Raw genomic sequence first — 22,669 nt, 5'->3', positions numbered from 1 at the left:
ACCCTCCTGCATGTTCAGGCCCCGATCACACAAAATCTTTTTCACTCCATCTTTCCACCTCCAATTTGGTTTCCCACTTCTCCTCGTTCCCTCCACCTCCGACACATATATCCTCTTGGTCAACCTTTCCTCACTCATTCTCTCCATGTGCCCAAACCATTTCAAAACACCCTCTTCTGCTCTCTCAACCACGCTCTTTTTATTTCCACACATCTCTCTTACCCTTACGTTACTTACTCGATCAAACCACCTCACACCACACATTGTCCTCAAACATCTCATTTCCAGCACATCCATCCTCCTGCGCACAACTCTATCCATAGCCCACGCCTCGCAACCATACAACATTGTTGGAACCACTATTCCTTCAAACATACCCATTTTTGCTTTCCGAGATAATGTTCTCTACTTCCACACATTCTTCAAGGCTCCCAGAATTTTCGCCCCCTCCCCCACCCTATGATTCACTTCCGCTTCCATGGTTCCATCCGCTGCCAGATCCACTCCCAGATATCTAAAACACCTTACTTCCTCCAGTTTTTCTCCATTCAAACTTACCTCCCAATTGACTTGACCCCCAACCCTACTGTACCTAATAACCTTGCTCTTATTGACATTTACTCTTAACTTTCTTCTTTCACACACTTTACCAAACTCAGTCACCAGCTTCTGCAGTTTCTCACATGAATCAGCCACCAGCGCTGTATCATCAGCGAACAACAACTGACTCACTTCCCAAGCTCTCTCATCCCCAACAGACTTCATACTTGCCCCTCTTTCCAAAACTCTTGCATTCACCTCCCTAACAACCCCATCCATAAACAAATTAAACAACCATGGAGACATCACACACCCCTGCCGCAAACCTACATTCACTGAGAACCAATCACTTTCCTCTCTTCCGACATGTACACATGCCTTACATCCTCGATAAGAACTTTTCACTGCTTCTAACAACTTGCCTCCCATACCATATATTCTTAATACCTTCCACAGAGCATCTCTGTGTCTATATATATATATATATATATATATATATATATATATATATATATATATATATATATATACATACATACATATATATATATATATATATATATATATATATATATATATATATATATATATATATATTTTTTTTTTTTTATACTTTGTCGCTGTCTCCCGCGTTTGCGAGGTAGCGCAAGGAAACAGACAAAAGAAATGGCCTAACCCCCCCCATACACATGTATATACATACGTCCACACACGCAAATATACATACCTACACAGCTTTCCATGGTTTACCCCAGACGCTTCACATGCCTTGATTCAATCCACTGACAGCACGTCAGCCCCGGTATACCACATCGCTCCAATTCACTCTATTCCTTGCCCTCCTTTCACCCTCCTGCATGTTCAGGCCCCGATCACACAAAATCTTTTTCACTCCATCTTTCCACCTCCAATTTGGTCTCCTTCTTCTCCTTGTTCCCTCCACCTCCGACACATATATCCTCTTGGTCAATCTTTCCTCACTCATCCTCTCCATGTGCCCAAACCACTTCAAAACACCCTCTTCTGCTCTCTCAACCATGCTCTTTTTATTTCCACACATCTCTCTTACCCTTACGTTACTCACTCGATCAAACCACCTCACACCACACATTGTCCTCAAACATCTCATTTCCAGCACATCCATCCTCCTGCGCACAACTCTATCCATAGCCCACACCTCGCAACCATACAACATTGTTGGAACCACTATTCCTTCAAACATACCCATTTTTGCTTTCCGAGATAATGTTCTCGACTTCCACACATTCTTCAAGGCCCCCAGAATTTTTGCCCCCTCCCCCACCCTATGATCCACTTCCGCTTCCATGGTTCCATCCGCTGCCAGATCCACTCCCAGATATCTAAAACACTTCACTTCCTCCAGTTTTTCTCCATTCAAACTCACCTCCCAATTGACTTGACCCTCAACCCTACTGTACCTAATAACCTTGCTCTTATTCACATTTACTCTTAATTTTCTTCTTCCACACACTTTACCAAACTCAGTCACCAGCTTCTGCAGTTTCTCACATGAATCAGCCACCAGCACTGTGTCATCAGCGAACAACAACTGACTCACTTCCCAAGCTCTCTCATCCCCAACAGACTTCATACTTGCCCCTCTTTCCAAAACTCTTGCATTTACCTCCCTAACAACCCCATCCATAAACAAATTAAACAACCATGGAGACATCACACACCCCTGCCGCAAACCTACATTCACTGAGAACCAATCACTTTCCTCTCTTCCTACACGTACACATGCCTTACATCCTCGATAAAAACTTTTCACTGCTTCTAATAACTTTCCTCCCACACCATATATTCTTAATACCTTCCACAGAGCATCTCTATCAACACTATCATATGCCTTCTCCAGATCCATAAATGCTACATACAAATCCATTTGCTTTTCTAAGTATTTCTCACATACATTCTTCAAAGCAAACACCTGATCCACACATCCTCTACCACTTCTGAAACCACACTGCTCTTCCCCAATCTGATGCTCTGTACATGCCTTCACCCTCTCAATCAATACCCTCCCATATAATTTACCAGGAATACTCAACAAACTTATACCTCTGTAATTTGAGCACTCACTCTTATCCCCTTTGCCTTTGTACAATGGGACTATGCACGCATTCCGCCAATCCTCAGGCACCTCACCATGAGTCATACATACATTAAATAACCTTACCAACCAGTCAACAATACAGTCACCCCCTTTTTTAATAAATTCCCCTGCAATACCATCCAAACCTGCTGCCTTGCCGGCTTTCATCTTCCGCAAAGCTTTCACTACCTCTTCTCTGTTTACCAAATCATTTTCCCTAACCCTCTCACTTTGCACACCACCTCGACCAAAACACCCTATATCTGCCACTCTATCATCAAACACATTCAACAAACCTTCGAAATACTCACTCCATCTCCTTCTCACATCACCACTACTTGTTATCACCTCCCCATTTGCGCCCTTCACTGAAGTTCCCATTTGCTCCCTTGTCTTACGCACTTTATTTACCTCCTTCCAGAACATCTTTTTATTCTCCCTAAAATTTAATGATACTCTCTCACCCCAACTCTCATTTGCCCTTTTTTTCACCTCTTGCACCTTTCTCTTGACCTCCTGTCTCTTTCTTTTATACATATCCCACTCAATTGCATTTTTTCCCTGCAAAAATCGTCCAAATGCCTCTCTCTTCTCTTTCACTAATACTCTTACTTCTTCATCCCACCACTCACTACCCTTTCTAATCAACCCACCTCCCACTCTTCTCATGCCACAAGCATCTTTTGTATATGTATATATATATATATATATATATATATATATATATATATATATATATATATATATATATATATACATATATACACATACATATATATATATATATATATATATATATATATATATATATATATATATATATATATATATATATATATATATATATATATATATATTTTCCTATGAGTCCACGGGGAAAATGAAACACGAAAAGTTCCCAAGTACACTTTCGTGTAATAATCACATCATCAGGGGAGACACAAGAGAGAAATATAACAGTCAGTCGATATACATATATATATATATATATATATATATATATATATATATATATATATATATATATATATATATATTCCCTGCGTGTCGTAGAAGGCGACTGAAAGGGGAGGGAGTGGGGGGCTGGAAATCCTCCCCTCTTGTTTTTTTTTTAATTTTCCAAAAGAAGGAACAGAGAAGGGGGCCAGGTGAGGATATTCCCTCAGAGGCCCAGTCCTCTGTTCTTAACTCTACCTTGCTAATGCAGGAAATGGCGAATAGTTTGAAAGAAAGAAAGAATATATATATACACCTCACTAATGCAGGAGACAGCGACAAAGCAAAATAATAAGAAATAATATATTATTATTTTTTTTATTTTGCTTTGTCGCTGTCTCCCACGTTTGCGAGGTAGCGCAAGGAAACAGACGAAAGAAATGGCCCAACCCACCCCTATAAACATGTATATACATGCATGTCCACACAAGCAAATATACATACCTATACATCTCAATGTACACATATATATACACACACAGACTCATACATATATACCCATGCACACAATTCACACTGTCTGCCCTTATTCATTCCCATCGCCACCTCGCCACACATGGAAATAATATATTTTTTTTTTTTTTTTTTTTTGCTTTGTCGCTGTCTCCCGCGTTTGCGAGGTAGCGCAAGGAAACAGACGAAAGAAATGGCCCAACCCACCCCCATACACATGTATATACATACGTCCACACACGCAAATATACATACCTACACAGCTTTCCATGGTTTACCCCAGACGCTTCACATGCCTTGATTCAATCCACTGACAGCACGTCAACCCCAGTATACCACATCGCTCCAATTCACTCTATTCCTTGCCCTCCTTTCACCCTCCTGCATGTTCAGGCCCCGATCACACAAAATCTTTTTCACTCCATCTTTCCACCTCCAATTTGGTCTCCCTCTTCTCCTCGTTCCCTCCACCTCCGACACATATATTCTCTTGGTCAATCTTTCCTCACTCATTCTCTCCATGTGCCCGAACCATTTCAAAACACCCTCTTCTGCTCTCTCAACCACGCTCTTTTTATTTCCACACATCTCTCTTACCCTTACGTTACTTACTCGATCAAACCACCTCACACCACACATTGTCCTCAAACATCTCATTTCCAGCACATCCATCCTCCTGCGCACAACTCTATCCATAGCCCACGCCTCGCAGCCATACAACATTGTTGGAACCACTATTCCTTCAAACATACCCATTTATCCCTGGGGATAGGGGAGAAAGAATACTTCCCACGTATTCCCTGCGTGTCGTAGAAGGCGACTAAATGGGAAGGGAGCGGGGGGCTGGAAATCCTCCCCTCTCATTTTTTTTTAATTTTCCAAAAGAAGGAACAGAGAAGAGGGCCAGGTGAGGATATTCCCTCAAAGGCCCAGTCCTCTTGTCTTAACGCTACCTCGCTAGTGCGGGAAATGGTGAATAGTATGAAAAAAAGAAAAGATATATAATATAGATATATATATAATATAAATAGAAATCTTTTCTTTTTCTTTCATACTATTCGCCATTTCCCGCATTAGCGAGGTAGCGTTAAGATCAGAGAACTGGGCCTTTGAGGGAATATCCTCACCTGGCCCCCTTCTCTGTTCCTTCTTTTGGAAAATTAAAACAAATATTGAGAGGGGAGGATTTCCAGCCCCCCGCTCCCTCCCCTTTTAGTCACCTTTTACGACACGCAGGGAATACGTGGGAAGTATTCTTTCTCCCCTATCCCCAAGGATATATATGTGGCCTTTGTTGTCTTTTCCTAGCGCTACCTCGCACACATGAGGGGGAGGGGGTTGTTATTTCATTGTGGCGGGGTGGCGATGGGAATGAATAAAGGCAGACAGTATGAATTATGTACATGTGTATATATGTATATGTCTGTGTGTGTATATATATGTATTCTTTGAGATGTATAGGTATGTATATTTGCGTGTGTGGATGTGTATGTATATACATGTGTATGTGGGTGGGTTGGGCCATTCTTTCGTCTGTTTCCTTGCGCTACCTCGCTAACGTGGGAGACAGTGACAAAGCAAATAAATAAATATAATATATATATACACACACAGACATATACATATATACACATGTACCTAATTCATACCTGCTGCTTTTATTCATTCCTGTTGCCACCCCGCCACACATGAAATGACACCCCCCTCCCCCCAAACGCATTTCCAAACCACTCTTCCCCTTTACCCTTGAGCTTCGTTTCAGTCAGAGCCAAAACATTCAGGTTCCTTTCCTCAAACATACTACCTATCTCTCCTTTTTTCTCATCTTGGTTACATCCACACGCATTTAGACACCTCAGTCTGAGCCTTCGAGGAGGATGAGCACTCCCCACATGACTCCTTCTGTTTCCTCTTATAGAAAGTTAAATACAAGGAGGGGAGGGTTTCCAGACCCCTTCTCCTGCACCCTTTAGTTGCCTTCTATGACACATGGGGAATACGTGGGATGTATTCTTTCTCCTCTATCCCCAGGGATATGAATATATATATATATATATATATATATATGTTTACTTATTGTCAACGTGCTGTCAATGGATTGAACCAAGGCATGTGAAGCATCTGGGGTAAACCATGGAAAGATCTGTGGGGCCTGGATGTGGAAAGGGAGCTGTGGTTTCAGTGCATTATACATAACAGCTAGAGACTGAGTGTGAACGAATATGGCCTTTGTTGTCTTTTCTTAGTGCTACCTCGTGCACATGCAGGGGGAGGGAGTTGTTATTTCATGTTATTTCATATATATATATGTCTGTGTCTATCCCTGGGGATAGGGGAAAAAGAATACTTCCCACGTATTCCCTGCGTGTCGTAGAAGGCGACTAAAAGAGAAGGGAGCGGGGGGGCTGGAAATCCTTCCCTCTCAGTTTTTTTTAATTTTCCAAAAGAAGAAACAGAGAAGGGGGCCAGGTGAGGATATTCCTTCAAAGGTCCAGTCCTCTGTTCTTAAAGCTACCTTGCTAATGCGGGAAATGGCGAATAGTATGAAAGAAAGAAAGAAATGTCTATGTCTGTATATATATGTATACATTGAGATGTATAGGTATGTATATTTGCATGTGTGGACGTGTATGTATATGCATGTGTATGTGGGTGGGTTGGGCCATTCTTTTGTCTGTTTCCTTGTGTTACCTCGCTAATGTGGGAGACAGCGACAAAGCAAATAATGTTTATTCATCTGTTTATCATATTTATCATACTTTGTTGTTGTCCCCTGCGTTAGCGAGGTAATGCAAGGAAACAGACGAAAGAATGGCTCATTCCACCCACATACACATGTATATACATACATGCCCACACACGTACATATATATACCTGTTCATTTCAACATATACATACATATACAAACACAGACATACATATATACACATGTACATATTCATGCTTGCTGCCTTCATCCATTTCCCTCGCCACCCCGCCACACATGAAATGGCACCCCCCTCCCCCTGCACATGTGCAAGGTAGTGCTAAGAAAAGACAACAAAGGCCACATTCATTCACACTTAGTCTCTAGCTGTCGTGTGTAATGCACCGAAACCACAGCTCCCTTTCCACCTCTAGGCCCCACTAAACTTTCCATGGTTTACCCCAGGCGATTCACATGCTCTGGTTTAATCCATTGACAGCACATCAACCTCAGTATACCATATCATTCCAATTCACTCTATTCCTTGCACGCCTTTCACCCTCCTGTATGTTCAGGCCCCAATCACTCAAAATCTTTTTCACTCCATCCTTTCACCTCCAATTTGGTCTCCCATTTCTTCTCGTTTCTTTCACCTCTGACACATATATCCTCTTTGTCAGTCTTTCCTCATTCATTCTCTCCATGTGACCAAACCATTTCAAACACCCTCTTCTGCTCTCTCAACCACGCTCTTTTTATTACCACATATCTCTCTTACCCCTTCATTACTTCCATGATCAAACCACCTCACATTGCATATTGTTCTCAAACATCTCATTTCCAACACATCTACCCTTCTCCGCACAACCCTATCTATAGCCCATGCCTTGTAACCATATAACATAGTTAGAACCACTATTCCTTCAAACATACCCATTTTTGCTCTCCGAGATAATGTTCTGGCCTTCCACATATTCTTCAACCTGTGGATGGTGAGTATGCTGCATGAGGGAAGGAACCACAACTCTGCATGGTATTATAGTCATAGAGAGAGTGAGAAGCAGGAAGTATATGGTCAGTGACCAAGACTAGCTAAGATTGTTTTCCATACATAAGACTCAAAAATATCTGGCAGAGTGTATGGTAGTCACCTCTCAAAAACCCTGCTGATGGATGTTGTTTTGATTTCTTTAAGTTTTAATTAACAGCTCTGTACATTGCTGGCTGAGTGCCTCTTATTTCTTGATCTTGAAGAACTCTTTGATGCTTTATGTAATCACCTTCCAGGGTAACCTTAAACACACATTTTTTTATCTTTTCCAGACAACTGTTTCTTTAAATTGTTCCTTTATGGCATAGACTTGATTTCAAAAGCTTTGTAGCTGTTTAGGAACCATTGCTTGGTCATTTGGGTTAGTGTGGTGTGCACAATTTTGGTTTTTGTTTGTTACATAGTCCAGCAGATGGTCTTAAAAAATTAACCGGTTTAATATGTCCTCTGAACTTGCTTCTCTGATATTGCAGAGATGTGTTTCATAGTAAAACTATTTTTGCATTGATGTATGGTCCTTCAGCAAGTTTTATGTCAGAATAAGTTGATTTCCTTTAAGTATCCTTCTTTGAGAAAGCAGATGTATATGTCATAGTAAAAACTATGCCTGCATCATGGCAGAGCATGAATTAGGAAGTAGATTGATATTCCTGTCACTCAATTTCCAGTGCTGGCTTTGAGTACATTAATCACATAAGAAGCTATTGTTTGTGGTAAGAGCAAGGAAGGGATGATGCTGCAGTCAATTATGTGTATGATCAGTCATATGTAAAATGATGGCTAACTCTATACTGCATACCAAATAGATAATTGACAGTCATTTTAGATTGAGTTTTGTATGTCCTTACATATACTGCTTCCAACTGAAACCATAACCTAGGATACTAAACATGTGCCTAGCTCTTGTGTTAGCATAATGCAGAAATGAATTTTGTCAAATATGGTATGCTTAATCCTCAGTCATGTTGTGCTGTGCTCCTTGCCTTTTATATTTAGCAAACATGTTGTTTATTAATGTTTTACACTTTGATTTTTAGAGTGGTGCAAGTGTACTTTAGAAACATGTAAATCAAAGTTTATTTTTACTTAATTTCATTTTTCCTTGTTGATGATAGAACTGTTAATCTTGTGGTATGAATAATAGTGAAACATTAATTTCTTAGCTTGAAAGTGGAAGTGTTAGTCCCTTGGTAGGCCATACTGCAACTATATCTCGACGATCATCACGCACTTCTCTACACCACAACCTCTCCTCATCCAGCCAGGAAAGCCTCACTGCCTCTGTAAGTTTGAAAAGATTTTAAAACTGAATTGAAAGTATCTTAAGGTATTAAGGAAAGTTTGTTTTGGAATGTAAGTGATTAAAAGTGTGATAGGAAATGATAAAGGTAACAGACACAATAAGACAAACATGGACAATATTAGATTATGAAAGGAGAAAGTTGAGAGTATATGTAAACAAGAGCAAGGTTATTAGGTTCATTAGGGCTGAAGGACAAGTTAATTGGGATGTAAGTTTGAATGAAGAAAAATTGGAGGAAGCGAGGTGTTTTAGATATCTGGGAGTGGACTTAGCTGTGGATGGAACCATGGAGGCAGAAGTGAGTCACAGGGTGGGAAGGGGGTCAAGATTCTGGTAGTGATGAAAAATGTGTGGAAGGAGAAAACGTTATGTTGGAGGGCAAAAATGAGTATATTTGAAGGAATAGTTGCTCCAACAATGTTACGGGCCTTAGATAAGGTTGTACAGAGTAAGGTGGATGTGTTGGAAATTAAATGTTTAAGGACAATATGTGGTGTGAGGTGATTTGATCGAGTAAGAAATGGAAGGGTGAGAGGGATGTGTGGAAATAAAATGATTGTGGTTGAGAGAGCTGAAGAGGGTGTGTTGAAATGGTTTGGATATATGGAGAGAATCTGAGTGAGGAAAGATTGACAAAGAGGATATATGTGTCAGAGATGGAGGGAACAAGGAGAAGCAGGAAACCAAATTGGAGATGGAGGATGGAAGATAGAAGGATGGAGTGAAAAGGATTATGAGTGCTCAGGGCCTGAACATACAGGAGGGTGAGAGGCATGCAAGGAATAGAGTGAATTGGAATGATGTGGTATACAGGGGTTGACATGCTTTTAGTGGACTGAAACAGGGCATGTGAGACGTCTGTAGTAAACCATGGAAAGGTCTTCGGGGCCTGGATGTGAATAAGGAGCTGTGGTTTCGGTGCACAAAACATGACAGCTAGAGACTGAGTGTGAATGTATGTGGCCATTTTTGTCCATTTTCCTGCTGAAACAGGGGGTAGCAATGCTGTTTCTAGTGGTGCATGGTAGCACCAGGAATGGATGAAGGCAAGCAAGTATGAATATGGACATATGTATATATGTATATGTCTGTGAATGCATATGTATGTACATGCATGTATGTGTGCGTGTATGGGCCATTCTTCGTCTGTTTCCTAGTGCTACCTCGCTGACATGGGAGATGGCAATCAGGTATAATATATATATATATTTTTTTTTTTTATACTGTTCGCCATTTCCCCTACTTGCGAGGTAGCGTTAAGAACAGAGGACTGGACCTTTGAGGGAATATCCTCACCTGGCCCCCTTCTCTGTTCCTTCTTTTGGAAAAAAAAAAGAAAAAAAAAACCGAGAGGGGAGGATTTCCAGCCCCCACTCCCTTATATATATATATATATATATATATATATATATATATATATATATATATATATATATATATATGGGCGTATGTGGGCATTTATGTATATATATTTGTATATAAGTGGATGGGCCATTCTTCATCTGTTTCCCGGAGCTAACTCACTGACATGAGGAACAGCAATTATACATTTTTTTTCATTTATATCATACTTTATTGCCATCTCCAGCATCAGCAAGGTAGCAAAAGGAAACAGACGAAAGAATGGCCCAACCCACCCACATACACATGCATATACATCAACAACCACACAAGCACATATAAATACCTATATATATGTGCTGAGAGGCATGTACATATTCATACCTGCTGCCCTCATCCATTCCTGTCACCACCCCACCACACATGAAATAGTATCCCCCTCCCCCACCGTGTGTGCGAGGTAGCACTAGCAAAGAGAAAACTATATATATATATATATATATATATATATGTATATATTTTTTTTTTTTTTTCATACTATTCGCCATTTCCCGCATTAGCGAGGTAGCGTTAAGAACAGAGGACTGGGCCTTTGAGGGAATATCCTCACCTGGCCCCCTTCTCTGTTCTTTCTTTTGGAAAAAAAAAAAAAAGAGAGGGGAGGATTTCCAGGCCCCCACTCCCTTCCCTTTTAGTCGCCTTCTACAACACGCAGGGAATATGTGGAAAGTATTCTTTCTCAGACGAACATCGTCTGATATTTTGTGCAAAGAAGTTCAGGAATTTGCCAGGTTTCTGCAGATTATCACCTCCTTGCACAAGCTATTTATTGTCAACTGGAACTGAAGAATTTAGTTAAAGAAAGCAGTCACAAAGTCCCTAAACTCTTCATTTTGTACATACCATCCATTGTGCAAGTCATTCATTCTCATTCTTTTTAAGAGTGACTTAAGAATCATGACACAGAGGAAAAGATAAGTCCCATCCTTGGTTATGTTACTCCCATTAGCCAATGTAATGTGAGGTGAAAATGGAGGAAATGTTTCCCTGAAATACTGCACATATCTATTTGTTTCCTCCACTGACATTCAATGGAAGAAGTTGGTAGGAACATTAGGCAGAAGCATTAAGGTAGAAGTAGTCTGTAAGAACTTAAGGTAGGAACCTTTGCTAACACTGAGCAAGAGTTACCTCCTGCCAATGGCCTGTTAAGGATTATGCACTAAAGGCGAAGAAGCAATATTGGATTTCACCAATCATGGAGACTCTATCTTCATGGCCACCTTATATATATATATATATATATATATATATATATATATATATATATATATATATACATATTTTTCTTTTTCTTTTTTTTTTTGCTTTGTCGCTGTCTCCCGCGTATTGCGAGGTAGCGCAAGGAAACAGACGAAAGAAATGGCCCAACCCCCCCCATACACATGTACATACACACGTCCACACACACAAATATACATACCTACACAGCTTTCCATGGTTTACCCCGGACGCTTCACATGCCTTGATTCAATCCACTGACAGCACGTCAACCCCTGTATACCACATCGCTCCAATTCACTCTATTCCTTGCCCTCCTTTCACCCTCCTGCATGTTCAGGCCCCGATCACACAAAATCTTTTTCACTCCATCTTTCCACCTCCAATTTGGTCTCCCTCTTCTCCTCGTTCCCTCCACCTCCGACACATATATCCTCTTGGTCAATCTTTCCTCACTCATTCTCTCCATGTGCCCAAACCATTTCAAAACACCCTCTTCTGCTCTCTCAACCACGCTCTTTTTATTTCCACGCTCTTTTTATTTCCACACATCTCTCTTACCCTTACGTTACTTACTCGATCAAACCACCTCACACCACACATTGTCCTTAAACATCTCATTTCCAGCACATCCATCCTCCTGCGCACAACTCTATCCATAGCCCACGCCTCGCGACCATACAACATTGTTGGAACCACTATTCCTTCAAACATACCCATTTTTGCTTTCCGAGATAATGTTCTCGACTTCCACACATTCTTCAAGGCTCCCAGAATTTTCGCCCCCTCCCCCATCCTATGATCCACTTCCGCTTCCATGGTTCCATCCGCTGCCAGATCCACTCCCAGATATCTAAAACACTTTACTTCCTCCAGTTTTTCTCCATTCAAACTCACCTCCCAATTGACTTGACCCTCAACCCTACTGTACCTAATAACCTTGCTCTTACTCACATTTACTCTTAACTTTCTTCTTTCACACACTTTACCAAACTCAGTCACCAGCTTCTGCAGTTTCTCACATGAATCAGCCACCAGCGCTGTATCATCAGCGAACAACAACTGACTCACTTCCCAAGCTCTCTCATCCCCAACAGACTTCATACTTGCCCCTCTTTCCAAAACTCTTGCATTCACCTCCCTAACAACCCCATCCATAAACAAATTAAACAACCATGGAGACATCACACACCCCTGCCGCAAACCTACATTCACTGAGAACCAATCACTTTCCTCTCTTCCTACACGTACACATGCCTTACATCCTCGATAAAAACTTTTCACTACTTCTAACAACTTGCCTCCCACACCATATATTCTTAATACCTTCGACAGAGCATCTCTATCAACTCTATCATATGCCTTCTCCAGGTCCATAAATGCTACATACAAATCCATTTGCTTTTCTAAGTATTTCTCACATACATTTTTCAAAGCAAACACCTGATCCACACATCCTCTACCACTTCTGAAACCACACTGCTCTTCCCCAATCTGATGCTCTGTACATACCTTCACCCTCTCATTCAATACCCTCCCATATAATTTACCAGGAATACTCAACAAACTTATACCTCTGTAATTTGAGCACTCACTCTTATCCCCTTTACCTTTGTACAATGGCACTATGCACGCATTCCGCCAATCCTCAGGCACCTCACCATGAGTCATACATACATTAAATAAGCCCCCCACGTCAGCAAGGCAGCCAAGGAAACACACGAAAGAACGGCCCAACCCACCCACATACACACGTACACACATACACGTCCACACACACAAACACACACACCCATACATCTCAACGCACTCATATATATACACACAGACACACACACACACACATATACACATGTACACAATTCACACCGTCTGAAAGACACCGGAAATGCTTCCTACTACATTTATGATAACTTAATATCGTCTTAATCCGAAGAAAGGCAAGGGAGAAAAGGAAGCAGAGACGATTAGAACACTGGAATGTGAAAAGAACAGAAAAGCGCGTTGAAACAGACAAAATGAGTGAGATGGCTACTGCTTGTGAATCGCCTCCAAAGAGTGTCCTTAAGTTTGATGATGACTCAGAATTTCCTCCAGTGTAAACAGTGCAGTTAGTAACTCTGGGACTTTCCCATAATTAAGAACATTTCTTCATGTCAGTTTTTGTGGGCTGAGAAGGCAGCTTATATTCAAATTATTGTTGCAAAACTATCTCAATAAATATCATCCAGATCTTTGTGATGAATGTTAAATATTGCAAGTGTAATGAGAGATTTTAACTATGTTTAATGTTTCTTGTACATTAGCATATTACTGGGAAGATGTGCTGAAGATGAAGTAAGATAAAGTTCAGTAATTTTAAGAGAATCAGTCTGTCCTGGTTGTCTCACTTTTTTGATGCTTAACAGTTGGTGAAGTAAGGCATTTACATCATATGTTTTGATTTAATGAAAGTATTGTCCTTGTTTTCAATAATTTAAGAATATTTTTGTGGTACACATGAATTGATGTATATGACTGTGTATATATATATATATATATATATATATATATATATATATATATATATATATATATATATATATATATATATATTTCTTTCAAACTATTCGCCATTTCCCGCATTAGCGAGGTAGCCCAGTTCTCTATTCCTTCTTTTGGAAAATTAAAAAAAAAAAAAAAAAGAAAAGAAAAAAAAAGTGTGTGTTTGTGTGTGTATATTTTTTTTTTTTTTTTTTTTTTGCTTTGTCGCTGTGTCCCGCGTTTGCGAGGTAGCGCAAGGAAACAGACGAAAGAAATGGCCCAACCCACCCCCATACACATGTATATACATACGTCCACACACGCAAATATACATACCCATACATCTCAATGTACACATATATATACACACACAGACACATACATATATACACATGCACACAATTCACACTGTCTGCCTTTATTCATTCCCATCGCCACCTCGCCACACATGGAATAACATCCCTCTCCCCCCTCATGTGTGTGAGGTAGCGTTAGGAAAAGACAACAAAGGCCCCATTCGTTCACACTCAGTCTCTAGCTGTCATGCAATAATGCCCGAAACCACAGCTCCCTTTCCACATCCAGGCCCCACAGAACTTTCCATGGTTTACCCCAGACGCTTCACATGCCCTGATTCAATCCATTGACAGCACGTCAACCCCGGTATACCACATCGATTCAGTTCACTCTATTCCTTGCCCGCCTTTCACCCTCCTGCATGTTCAGGCCCCGATCACTCAAAATCTTTTTCACTCCATCTTTCCACCTTTGTAATTTAGAAAAATACAGTAATTTAAGTAATGATGATATTAATATTTGCAAGGGTTTAGTGTATGCCAGTTTGTCAAAACCAGTTGAAGCTAATTGCCCTAAAAGATTCATAAGAGCTATTAACACCTTAAAAAAGTCAAGGATATACATATTACTAAAGCAGATAAGGCTAACACTGTTGTGATTTTAGACAAAAGTAACTATTTATCTAAAATGAATGATCTTCTAAATGATAACACAACATATTCTAAACTTAGTAAAAATCCCTTAGAAGCAGTTAATTCTCACTTCAATAAAGAAATGAAGTTGTTGTTGAAAGGTAACATTTCTCTTATCAAAAATTTGTCATCTTTGTCCCCTTCATTGCCATATATGTATGGACTTAACAAAACACATAAACAAAATTTTCCAGCAAGACCTATAGTGAGTTCAGTAGGCTCCATCACATATAAATTATCAAAATGGTTAGTTTCCTTATTAAGCCTGTTAGTGGGTAAGGTATCAAATTCTAATATCATGAACATTGTAGATTTAGCCAACAAGCTAAACAATATCAATATTAATTTTGATTTCAAACTAGTTAGCTTTGATGTTTCCTCACTTTTCACTAAAGTTCCAGTTGATGACCTTTTAGAATATTTATTTGATGTCTTGGATGATATTCATTTACCTGTTTCAAAGTCTAATTTCATTGAACTGATAAAATTGTATATAAAAGACCATGCATTTCAATTTAATGGAAATTATTATGCTCAAAAGTTTGATATGGCAATGGGTAACCCTCTTTCACTTGTACTAAGTAATCTTTATATGGAATTTTTTGAAAGAAAATTACTAAAGGATATCTTACCTTCTAATGCAATTTGGTTTAGGTATGTATATGATGTTCTTTGTGTTTGGCCAACAAATGAAAATTTACAAATATTTCTCCCCTTACTTAACAATTTAGTACCTTCCATCAAATTTACTGTAGAAAATGAAAATAATGGTATGTTACCATTTTTAGATTGCATGATCCATAGACAAGGAAACAAGTTTAAGTTTAGCATATACAGAAAACCCACCATTGTATGCTCATATATCCATTATTACTCATCTCAACATGACAGAGTTAAATTATCATCATTTCAATCTATGTTCCTAAGGGCATTACGTATTTGCAGTCCAGAGTTTATTGATGATGAGTTTGAGAAGATATATTCTATTGGATCTAAGTTAAAGTACCCTAGATCTTTCATTGATAAATCCCTTAAGTTAGCAAAGAAATCATTTTATAGAGTTGAGCCCAAACCTCCCATTGACACCAAGAATCTTTTAGTTCTCCCTTTTAATAATAATTTCACTTTGCTTCCCATGTTGCTTCAATCCTTTAATGTAGATGTTGCCTTTATCAACAATAATACTATAAAGAATATCTTAATCAGGAATTTACCAGAAAATTCTCTTGGTTGCATCTATAAAGTTCCTTGTGGAAACTGTGATAAATTTTATGTTGGTCAGACTGGTAAGGATCTTTCTGTTAGACTTAAGCAACATAAATATAGTATAAGAATGGGACAAGAATCAGATGCCTTGTTTAATCATGTTGAAAACTATGATCATTGTATTGACTGGAGTAACGCCATATCAGTTGTTAATTCTAACTCTATTACCAAGAGAAATATCATTGAATCTTCTATTATTGAATACACAAAGAATTATAATCTTAATATTAGTGATGGTCTGTACAAATTAGATAACTTTATTGTTGATAAGATTTGTAAAATGAAAAGTTTATGAACGCTCGTTGTATGTTTTGGACAATTACATGTTTACCAAATGGCGTCCTAGCTTCGTCTCTTCAATGTATATCAACTGACTGTTATATTTCTCTTTTGTGTCTCCCCTGATGATGTGATTATTACACGAAAGTGCACTTGGGAACTTTTCGTGTTTCATTTTCCCCGTGGACTCATAGGAATATCTTGATCACGCGCAAAATTGTGATCCTTTCCAATATATATATATATATATATATATATATATATATATATATATATATATATATATATGTGTGTGTGTGTGTGTTTATGGATGGGGTGGTTAGGGAGGTAAATGCAAGAGTTTTGGAGAGAGGGGCAAGTATGCAGTCTGTTGGGAATGAGAGGGCCTGCAAAGTGAGTCAGCTGTTGTTTGCCAATGGCACAGCTTTGGTGGCTGATTTGAGGGAGAAACTGTAGAAGATGGTGACTGAGTTTGGAAAAGTGTTTGAAAGGAGAAGGTTGAGAGTAAATGTGAATAAGAGCAAGGTTATTTGGTTCAGTAGGGTTGAGGGACAAGTTAATCGGGATGTATGTTTGAAAGGAGAAAAACTGGAGGAAGTGAGGTATTTTAGATATCTGGGAGTGGATGTGGCAGAGAATTGAACCATGGAAACAGAAGTGAGTCATAGGGTGGGGGAGGGGGCAAAGGTTTTGGGAGTGATGAAGAATGTGTGGAAGGAGAGGACTTTTATCTCGGGGAGCAAAAATGGTTATATATTTGAAGGATAGTAGTTCCAACAATATGATAAGGTTGCGAGGCATGGGTTATAGATTGGGTTGTATGTGGAGGATGGATATGTTGGAAATGAAATGTTTGAGGATGATATGTGATGTGAGGTGGTTTGATCAAGTAAGTAATGAAAGGGTAAGAGAGATGTGGGGAAATAAAAAGAGTGTGGTTGAGAAAGCTGAAGAGGGTGTGTTGAAATGGTTTGGATATATGGAGAGAATCTGAGTGAGGAAAGATTGACAAAGAGGATATATGTGTCAGAGATGGAGGGAACAAGGAGAAGCAGGAAACCAAATTGGAGATGGAGGATGGAAGATAGAAGGATGGAGTGAAAAGGATTATGAGTGCTCAGGGCCTGAACATACAGGAGGGTGAGAGGCATGCAAGGAATAGAGTGAATTGGAATGATGTGGTATACAGGGGTTGACATGCTTTTAGTGGACTGAAACAGGGCATGTGAGACGTCTGTAGTAAACCATGGAAAGGTCTTCGGGGCCTGGATGTGAATAAGGAGCTGTGGTTTCGGTGCACAAAACATGACAGCTAGAGACTGAGTGTGAATGTATGTGGCCATTTTTGTCCATTTTCCTGCTGAAACAGGGGGGTAGCAATGCTGTTTCTAGTGGTGCATGGTAGCACCAGGAATGGATGAAGGCAAGCAAGTATGAATATGGACATATGTATATATGTATATGTCTGTGAATGCATATGTATGTACATGCATGTATGTGTGCGTGTATGGGCCATTCTTCGTCTGTTTCCTAGTGCTACCTCGCTGACATGGGAGATGGCAATCAGGTATAATATATATATATATTTTTTTTTTTTATACTGTTCGCCATTTCCCCTACTTGCGAGGTAGCGTTAAGAACAGAGGACTGGACCTTTGAGGGAATATCCTCACCTGGCCCCCTTCTCTGTTCCTTCTTTTGGAAAAAAAAAAGAAAAAAAAAACCGAGAGGGGAGGATTTCCAGCCCCCACTCCCTTATATATATATATATATATATATATATATATATATATATATATATATATATATATATATATATGGGCGTATGTGGGCATTTATGTATATATATTTGTATATAAGTGGATGGGCCATTCTTCATCTGTTTCCCGGAGCTAACTCACTGACATGAGGAACAGCAATTATACATTTTTTTTCATTTATATCATACTTTATTGCCATCTCCAGCATCAGCAAGGTAGCAAAAGGAAACAGACGAAAGAATGGCCCAACCCACCCACATACACATGCATATACATCAACAACCACACAAGCACATATAAATACCTATATATATGTGCTGAGAGGCATGTACATATTCATACCTGCTGCCCTCATCCATTCCTGTCACCACCCCACCACACATGAAATAGTATCCCCCTCCCCCACCGTGTGTGCGAGGTAGCACTAGCAAAGAGAAAACTATATATATATATATATATATATATATATGTATATATTTTTTTTTTTTTTCATACTATTCGCCATTTCCCGCATTAGCGAGGTAGCGTTAAGAACAGAGGACTGGGCCTTTGAGGGAATATCCTCACCTGGCCCCCTTCTCTGTTCTTTCTTTTGGAAAAAAAAAAAAAAAGAGAGGGGAGGATTTCCAGGCCCCCACTCCCTTCCCTTTTAGTCGCCTTCTACAACACGCAGGGAATATGTGGAAAGTATTCTTTCTCAGACGAACATCGTCTGATATTTTGTGCAAAGAAGTTCAGGAATTTGCCAGGTTTCTGCAGATTATCACCTCCTTGCACAAGCTATTTATTGTCAACTGGAACTGAAGAATTTAGTTAAAGAAAGCAGTCACAAAGTCCCTAAACTCTTCATTTTGTACATACCATCCATTGTGCAAGTCATTCATTCTCATTCTTTTTAAGAGTGACTTAAGAATCATGACACAGAGGAAAAGATAAGTCCCATCCTTGGTTATGTTACTCCCATTAGCCAATGTAATGTGAGGTGAAAATGGAGGAAATGTTTCCCTGAAATACTGCACATATCTATTTGTTTCCTCCACTGACATTCAATGGAAGAAGTTGGTAGGAACATTAGGCAGAAGCATTAAGGTAGAAGTAGTCTGTAAGAACTTAAGGTAGGAACCTTTGCTAACACTGAGCAAGAGTTACCTCCTGCCAATGGCCTGTTAAGGATTATGCACTAAAGGCGAAGAAGCAATATTGGATTTCACCAATCATGGAGACTCTATCTTCATGGCCACCTTATATATATATATATATATATATATATATATATATATATATATATATATATATACATATTTTTCTTTTTCTTTTTTTTTTTGCTTTGTCGCTGTCTCCCGCGTATTGCGAGGTAGCGCAAGGAAACAGACGAAAGAAATGGCCCAACCCCCCCCATACACATGTACATACACACGTCCACACACACAAATATACATACCTACACAGCTTTCCATGGTTTACCCCGGACGCTTCACATGCCTTGATTCAATCCACTGACAGCACGTCAACCCCTGTATACCACATCGCTCCAATTCACTCTATTCCTTGCCCTCCTTTCACCCTCCTGCATGTTCAGGCCCCGATCACACAAAATCTTTTTCACTCCATCTTTCCACCTCCAATTTGGTCTCCCTCTTCTCCTCGTTCCCTCCACCTCCGACACATATATCCTCTTGGTCAATCTTTCCTCACTCATTCTCTCCATGTGCCCAAACCATTTCAAAACACCCTCTTCTGCTCTCTCAACCACGCTCTTTTTATTTCCACGCTCTTTTTATTTCCACACATCTCTCTTACCCTTACGTTACTTACTCGATCAAACCACCTCACACCACACATTGTCCTTAAACATCTCATTTCCAGCACATCCATCCTCCTGCGCACAACTCTATCCATAGCCCACGCCTCGCGACCATACAACATTGTTGGAACCACTATTCCTTCAAACATACCCATTTTTGCTTTCCGAGATAATGTTCTCGACTTCCACACATTCTTCAAGGCTCCCAGAATTTTCGCCCCCTCCCCCATCCTATGATCCACTTCCGCTTCCATGGTTCCATCCGCTGCCAGATCCACTCCCAGATATCTAAAACACTTTACTTCCTCCAGTTTTTCTCCATTCAAACTCACCTCCCAATTGACTTGACCCTCAACCCTACTGTACCTAATAACCTTGCTCTTACTCACATTTACTCTTAACTTTCTTCTTTCACACACTTTACCAAACTCAGTCACCAGCTTCTGCAGTTTCTCACATGAATCAGCCACCAGCGCTGTATCATCAGCGAACAACAACTGACTCACTTCCCAAGCTCTCTCATCCCCAACAGACTTCATACTTGCCCCTCTTTCCAAAACTCTTGCATTCACCTCCCTAACAACCCCATCCATAAACAAATTAAACAACCATGGAGACATCACACACCCCTGCCGCAAACCTACATTCACTGAGAACCAATCACTTTCCTCTCTTCCTACACGTACACATGCCTTACATCCTCGATAAAAACTTTTCACTACTTCTAACAACTTGCCTCCCACACCATATATTCTTAATACCTTCGACAGAGCATCTCTATCAACTCTATCATATGCCTTCTCCAGGTCCATAAATGCTACATACAAATCCATTTGCTTTTCTAAGTATTTCTCACATACATTTTTCAAAGCAAACACCTGATCCACACATCCTCTACCACTTCTGAAACCACACTGCTCTTCCCCAATCTGATGCTCTGTACATACCTTCACCCTCTCATTCAATACCCTCCCATATAATTTACCAGGAATACTCAACAAACTTATACCTCTGTAATTTGAGCACTCACTCTTATCCCCTTTACCTTTGTACAATGGCACTATGCACGCATTCCGCCAATCCTCAGGCACCTCACCATGAGTCATACATACATTAAATAAGCCCCCCACGTCAGCAAGGCAGCCAAGGAAACACACGAAAGAACGGCCCAACCCACCCACATACACACGTACACACATACACGTCCACACACACAAACACACACACCCATACATCTCAACGCACTCATATATATACACACAGACACACACACACACACATATACACATGTACACAATTCACACCGTCTGAAAGACACCGGAAATGCTTCCTACTACATTTATGATAACTTAATATCGTCTTAATCCGAAGAAAGGCAAGGGAGAAAAGGAAGCAGAGACGATTAGAACACTGGAATGTGAAAAGAACAGAAAAGCGCGTTGAAACAGACAAAATGAGTGAGATGGCTACTGCTTGTGAATCGCCTCCAAAGAGTGTCCTTAAGTTTGATGATGACTCAGAATTTCCTCCAGTGTAAACAGTGCAGTTAGTAACTCTGGGACTTTCCCATAATTAAGAACATTTCTTCATGTCAGTTTTTGTGGGCTGAGAAGGCAGCTTATATTCAAATTATTGTTGCAAAACTATCTCAATAAATATCATCCAGATCTTTGTGATGAATGTTAAATATTGCAAGTGTAATGAGAGATTTTAACTATGTTTAATGTTTCTTGTACATTAGCATATTACTGGGAAGATGTGCTGAAGATGAAGTAAGATAAAGTTCAGTAATTTTAAGAGAATCAGTCTGTCCTGGTTGTCTCACTTTTTTGATGCTTAACAGTTGGTGAAGTAAGGCATTTACATCATATGTTTTGATTTAATGAAAGTATTGTCCTTGTTTTCAATAATTTAAGAATATTTTTGTGGTACACATGAATTGATGTATATGACTGTGTATATATATATATATATATATATATATATATATATATATATATATATATATATATATATATATATATATATTTCTTTCAAACTATTCGCCATTTCCCGCATTAGCGAGGTAGCCCAGTTCTCTATTCCTTCTTTTGGAAAATTAAAAAAAAAAAAAAAAAGAAAAGAAAAAAAAAGTGTGTGTTTGTGTGTGTATATTTTTTTTTTTTTTTTTTTTTGCTTTGTCGCTGTGTCCCGCGTTTGCGAGGTAGCGCAAGGAAACAGACGAAAGAAATGGCCCAACCCACCCCCATACACATGTATATACATACGTCCACACACGCA

General features: G+C 39.5%; 1 protein-coding gene across 4 annotated transcripts in view; it reads left to right on the top strand.

The window, feature by feature from the left end:
* The window catches only part of mim (missing-in-metastasis), a 323,746-nt gene that overhangs the window by 244,695 nt on the left and 56,382 nt on the right, over window positions 1-22,669 (top strand). For 3 of the 4 annotated variants that reach the window (XM_071676353.1, XM_071676354.1, XM_071676352.1), the window contains one exon: window positions 9,007-9,126. The exons of the other annotated variant lie outside the window; for it this stretch is intronic. In XM_071676353.1, coding sequence (XP_071532454.1) covers window positions 9,007-9,126 — 120 coding nt within the window. The remainder of the gene's footprint in view (window positions 1-9,006; window positions 9,127-22,669) is intronic. 4 annotated transcript variants of the gene reach the window in all.

Source organism: Panulirus ornatus, chromosome 23 (assembly GCF_036320965.1).
Source record: "Panulirus ornatus isolate Po-2019 chromosome 23, ASM3632096v1, whole genome shotgun sequence".
Taxonomy (NCBI): domain Eukaryota; kingdom Metazoa; phylum Arthropoda; class Malacostraca; order Decapoda; family Palinuridae; genus Panulirus; species Panulirus ornatus.
Note: the sequence above shows the minus strand (reverse complement) of the source record. Positions and strands in the feature narration are given on the sequence as shown.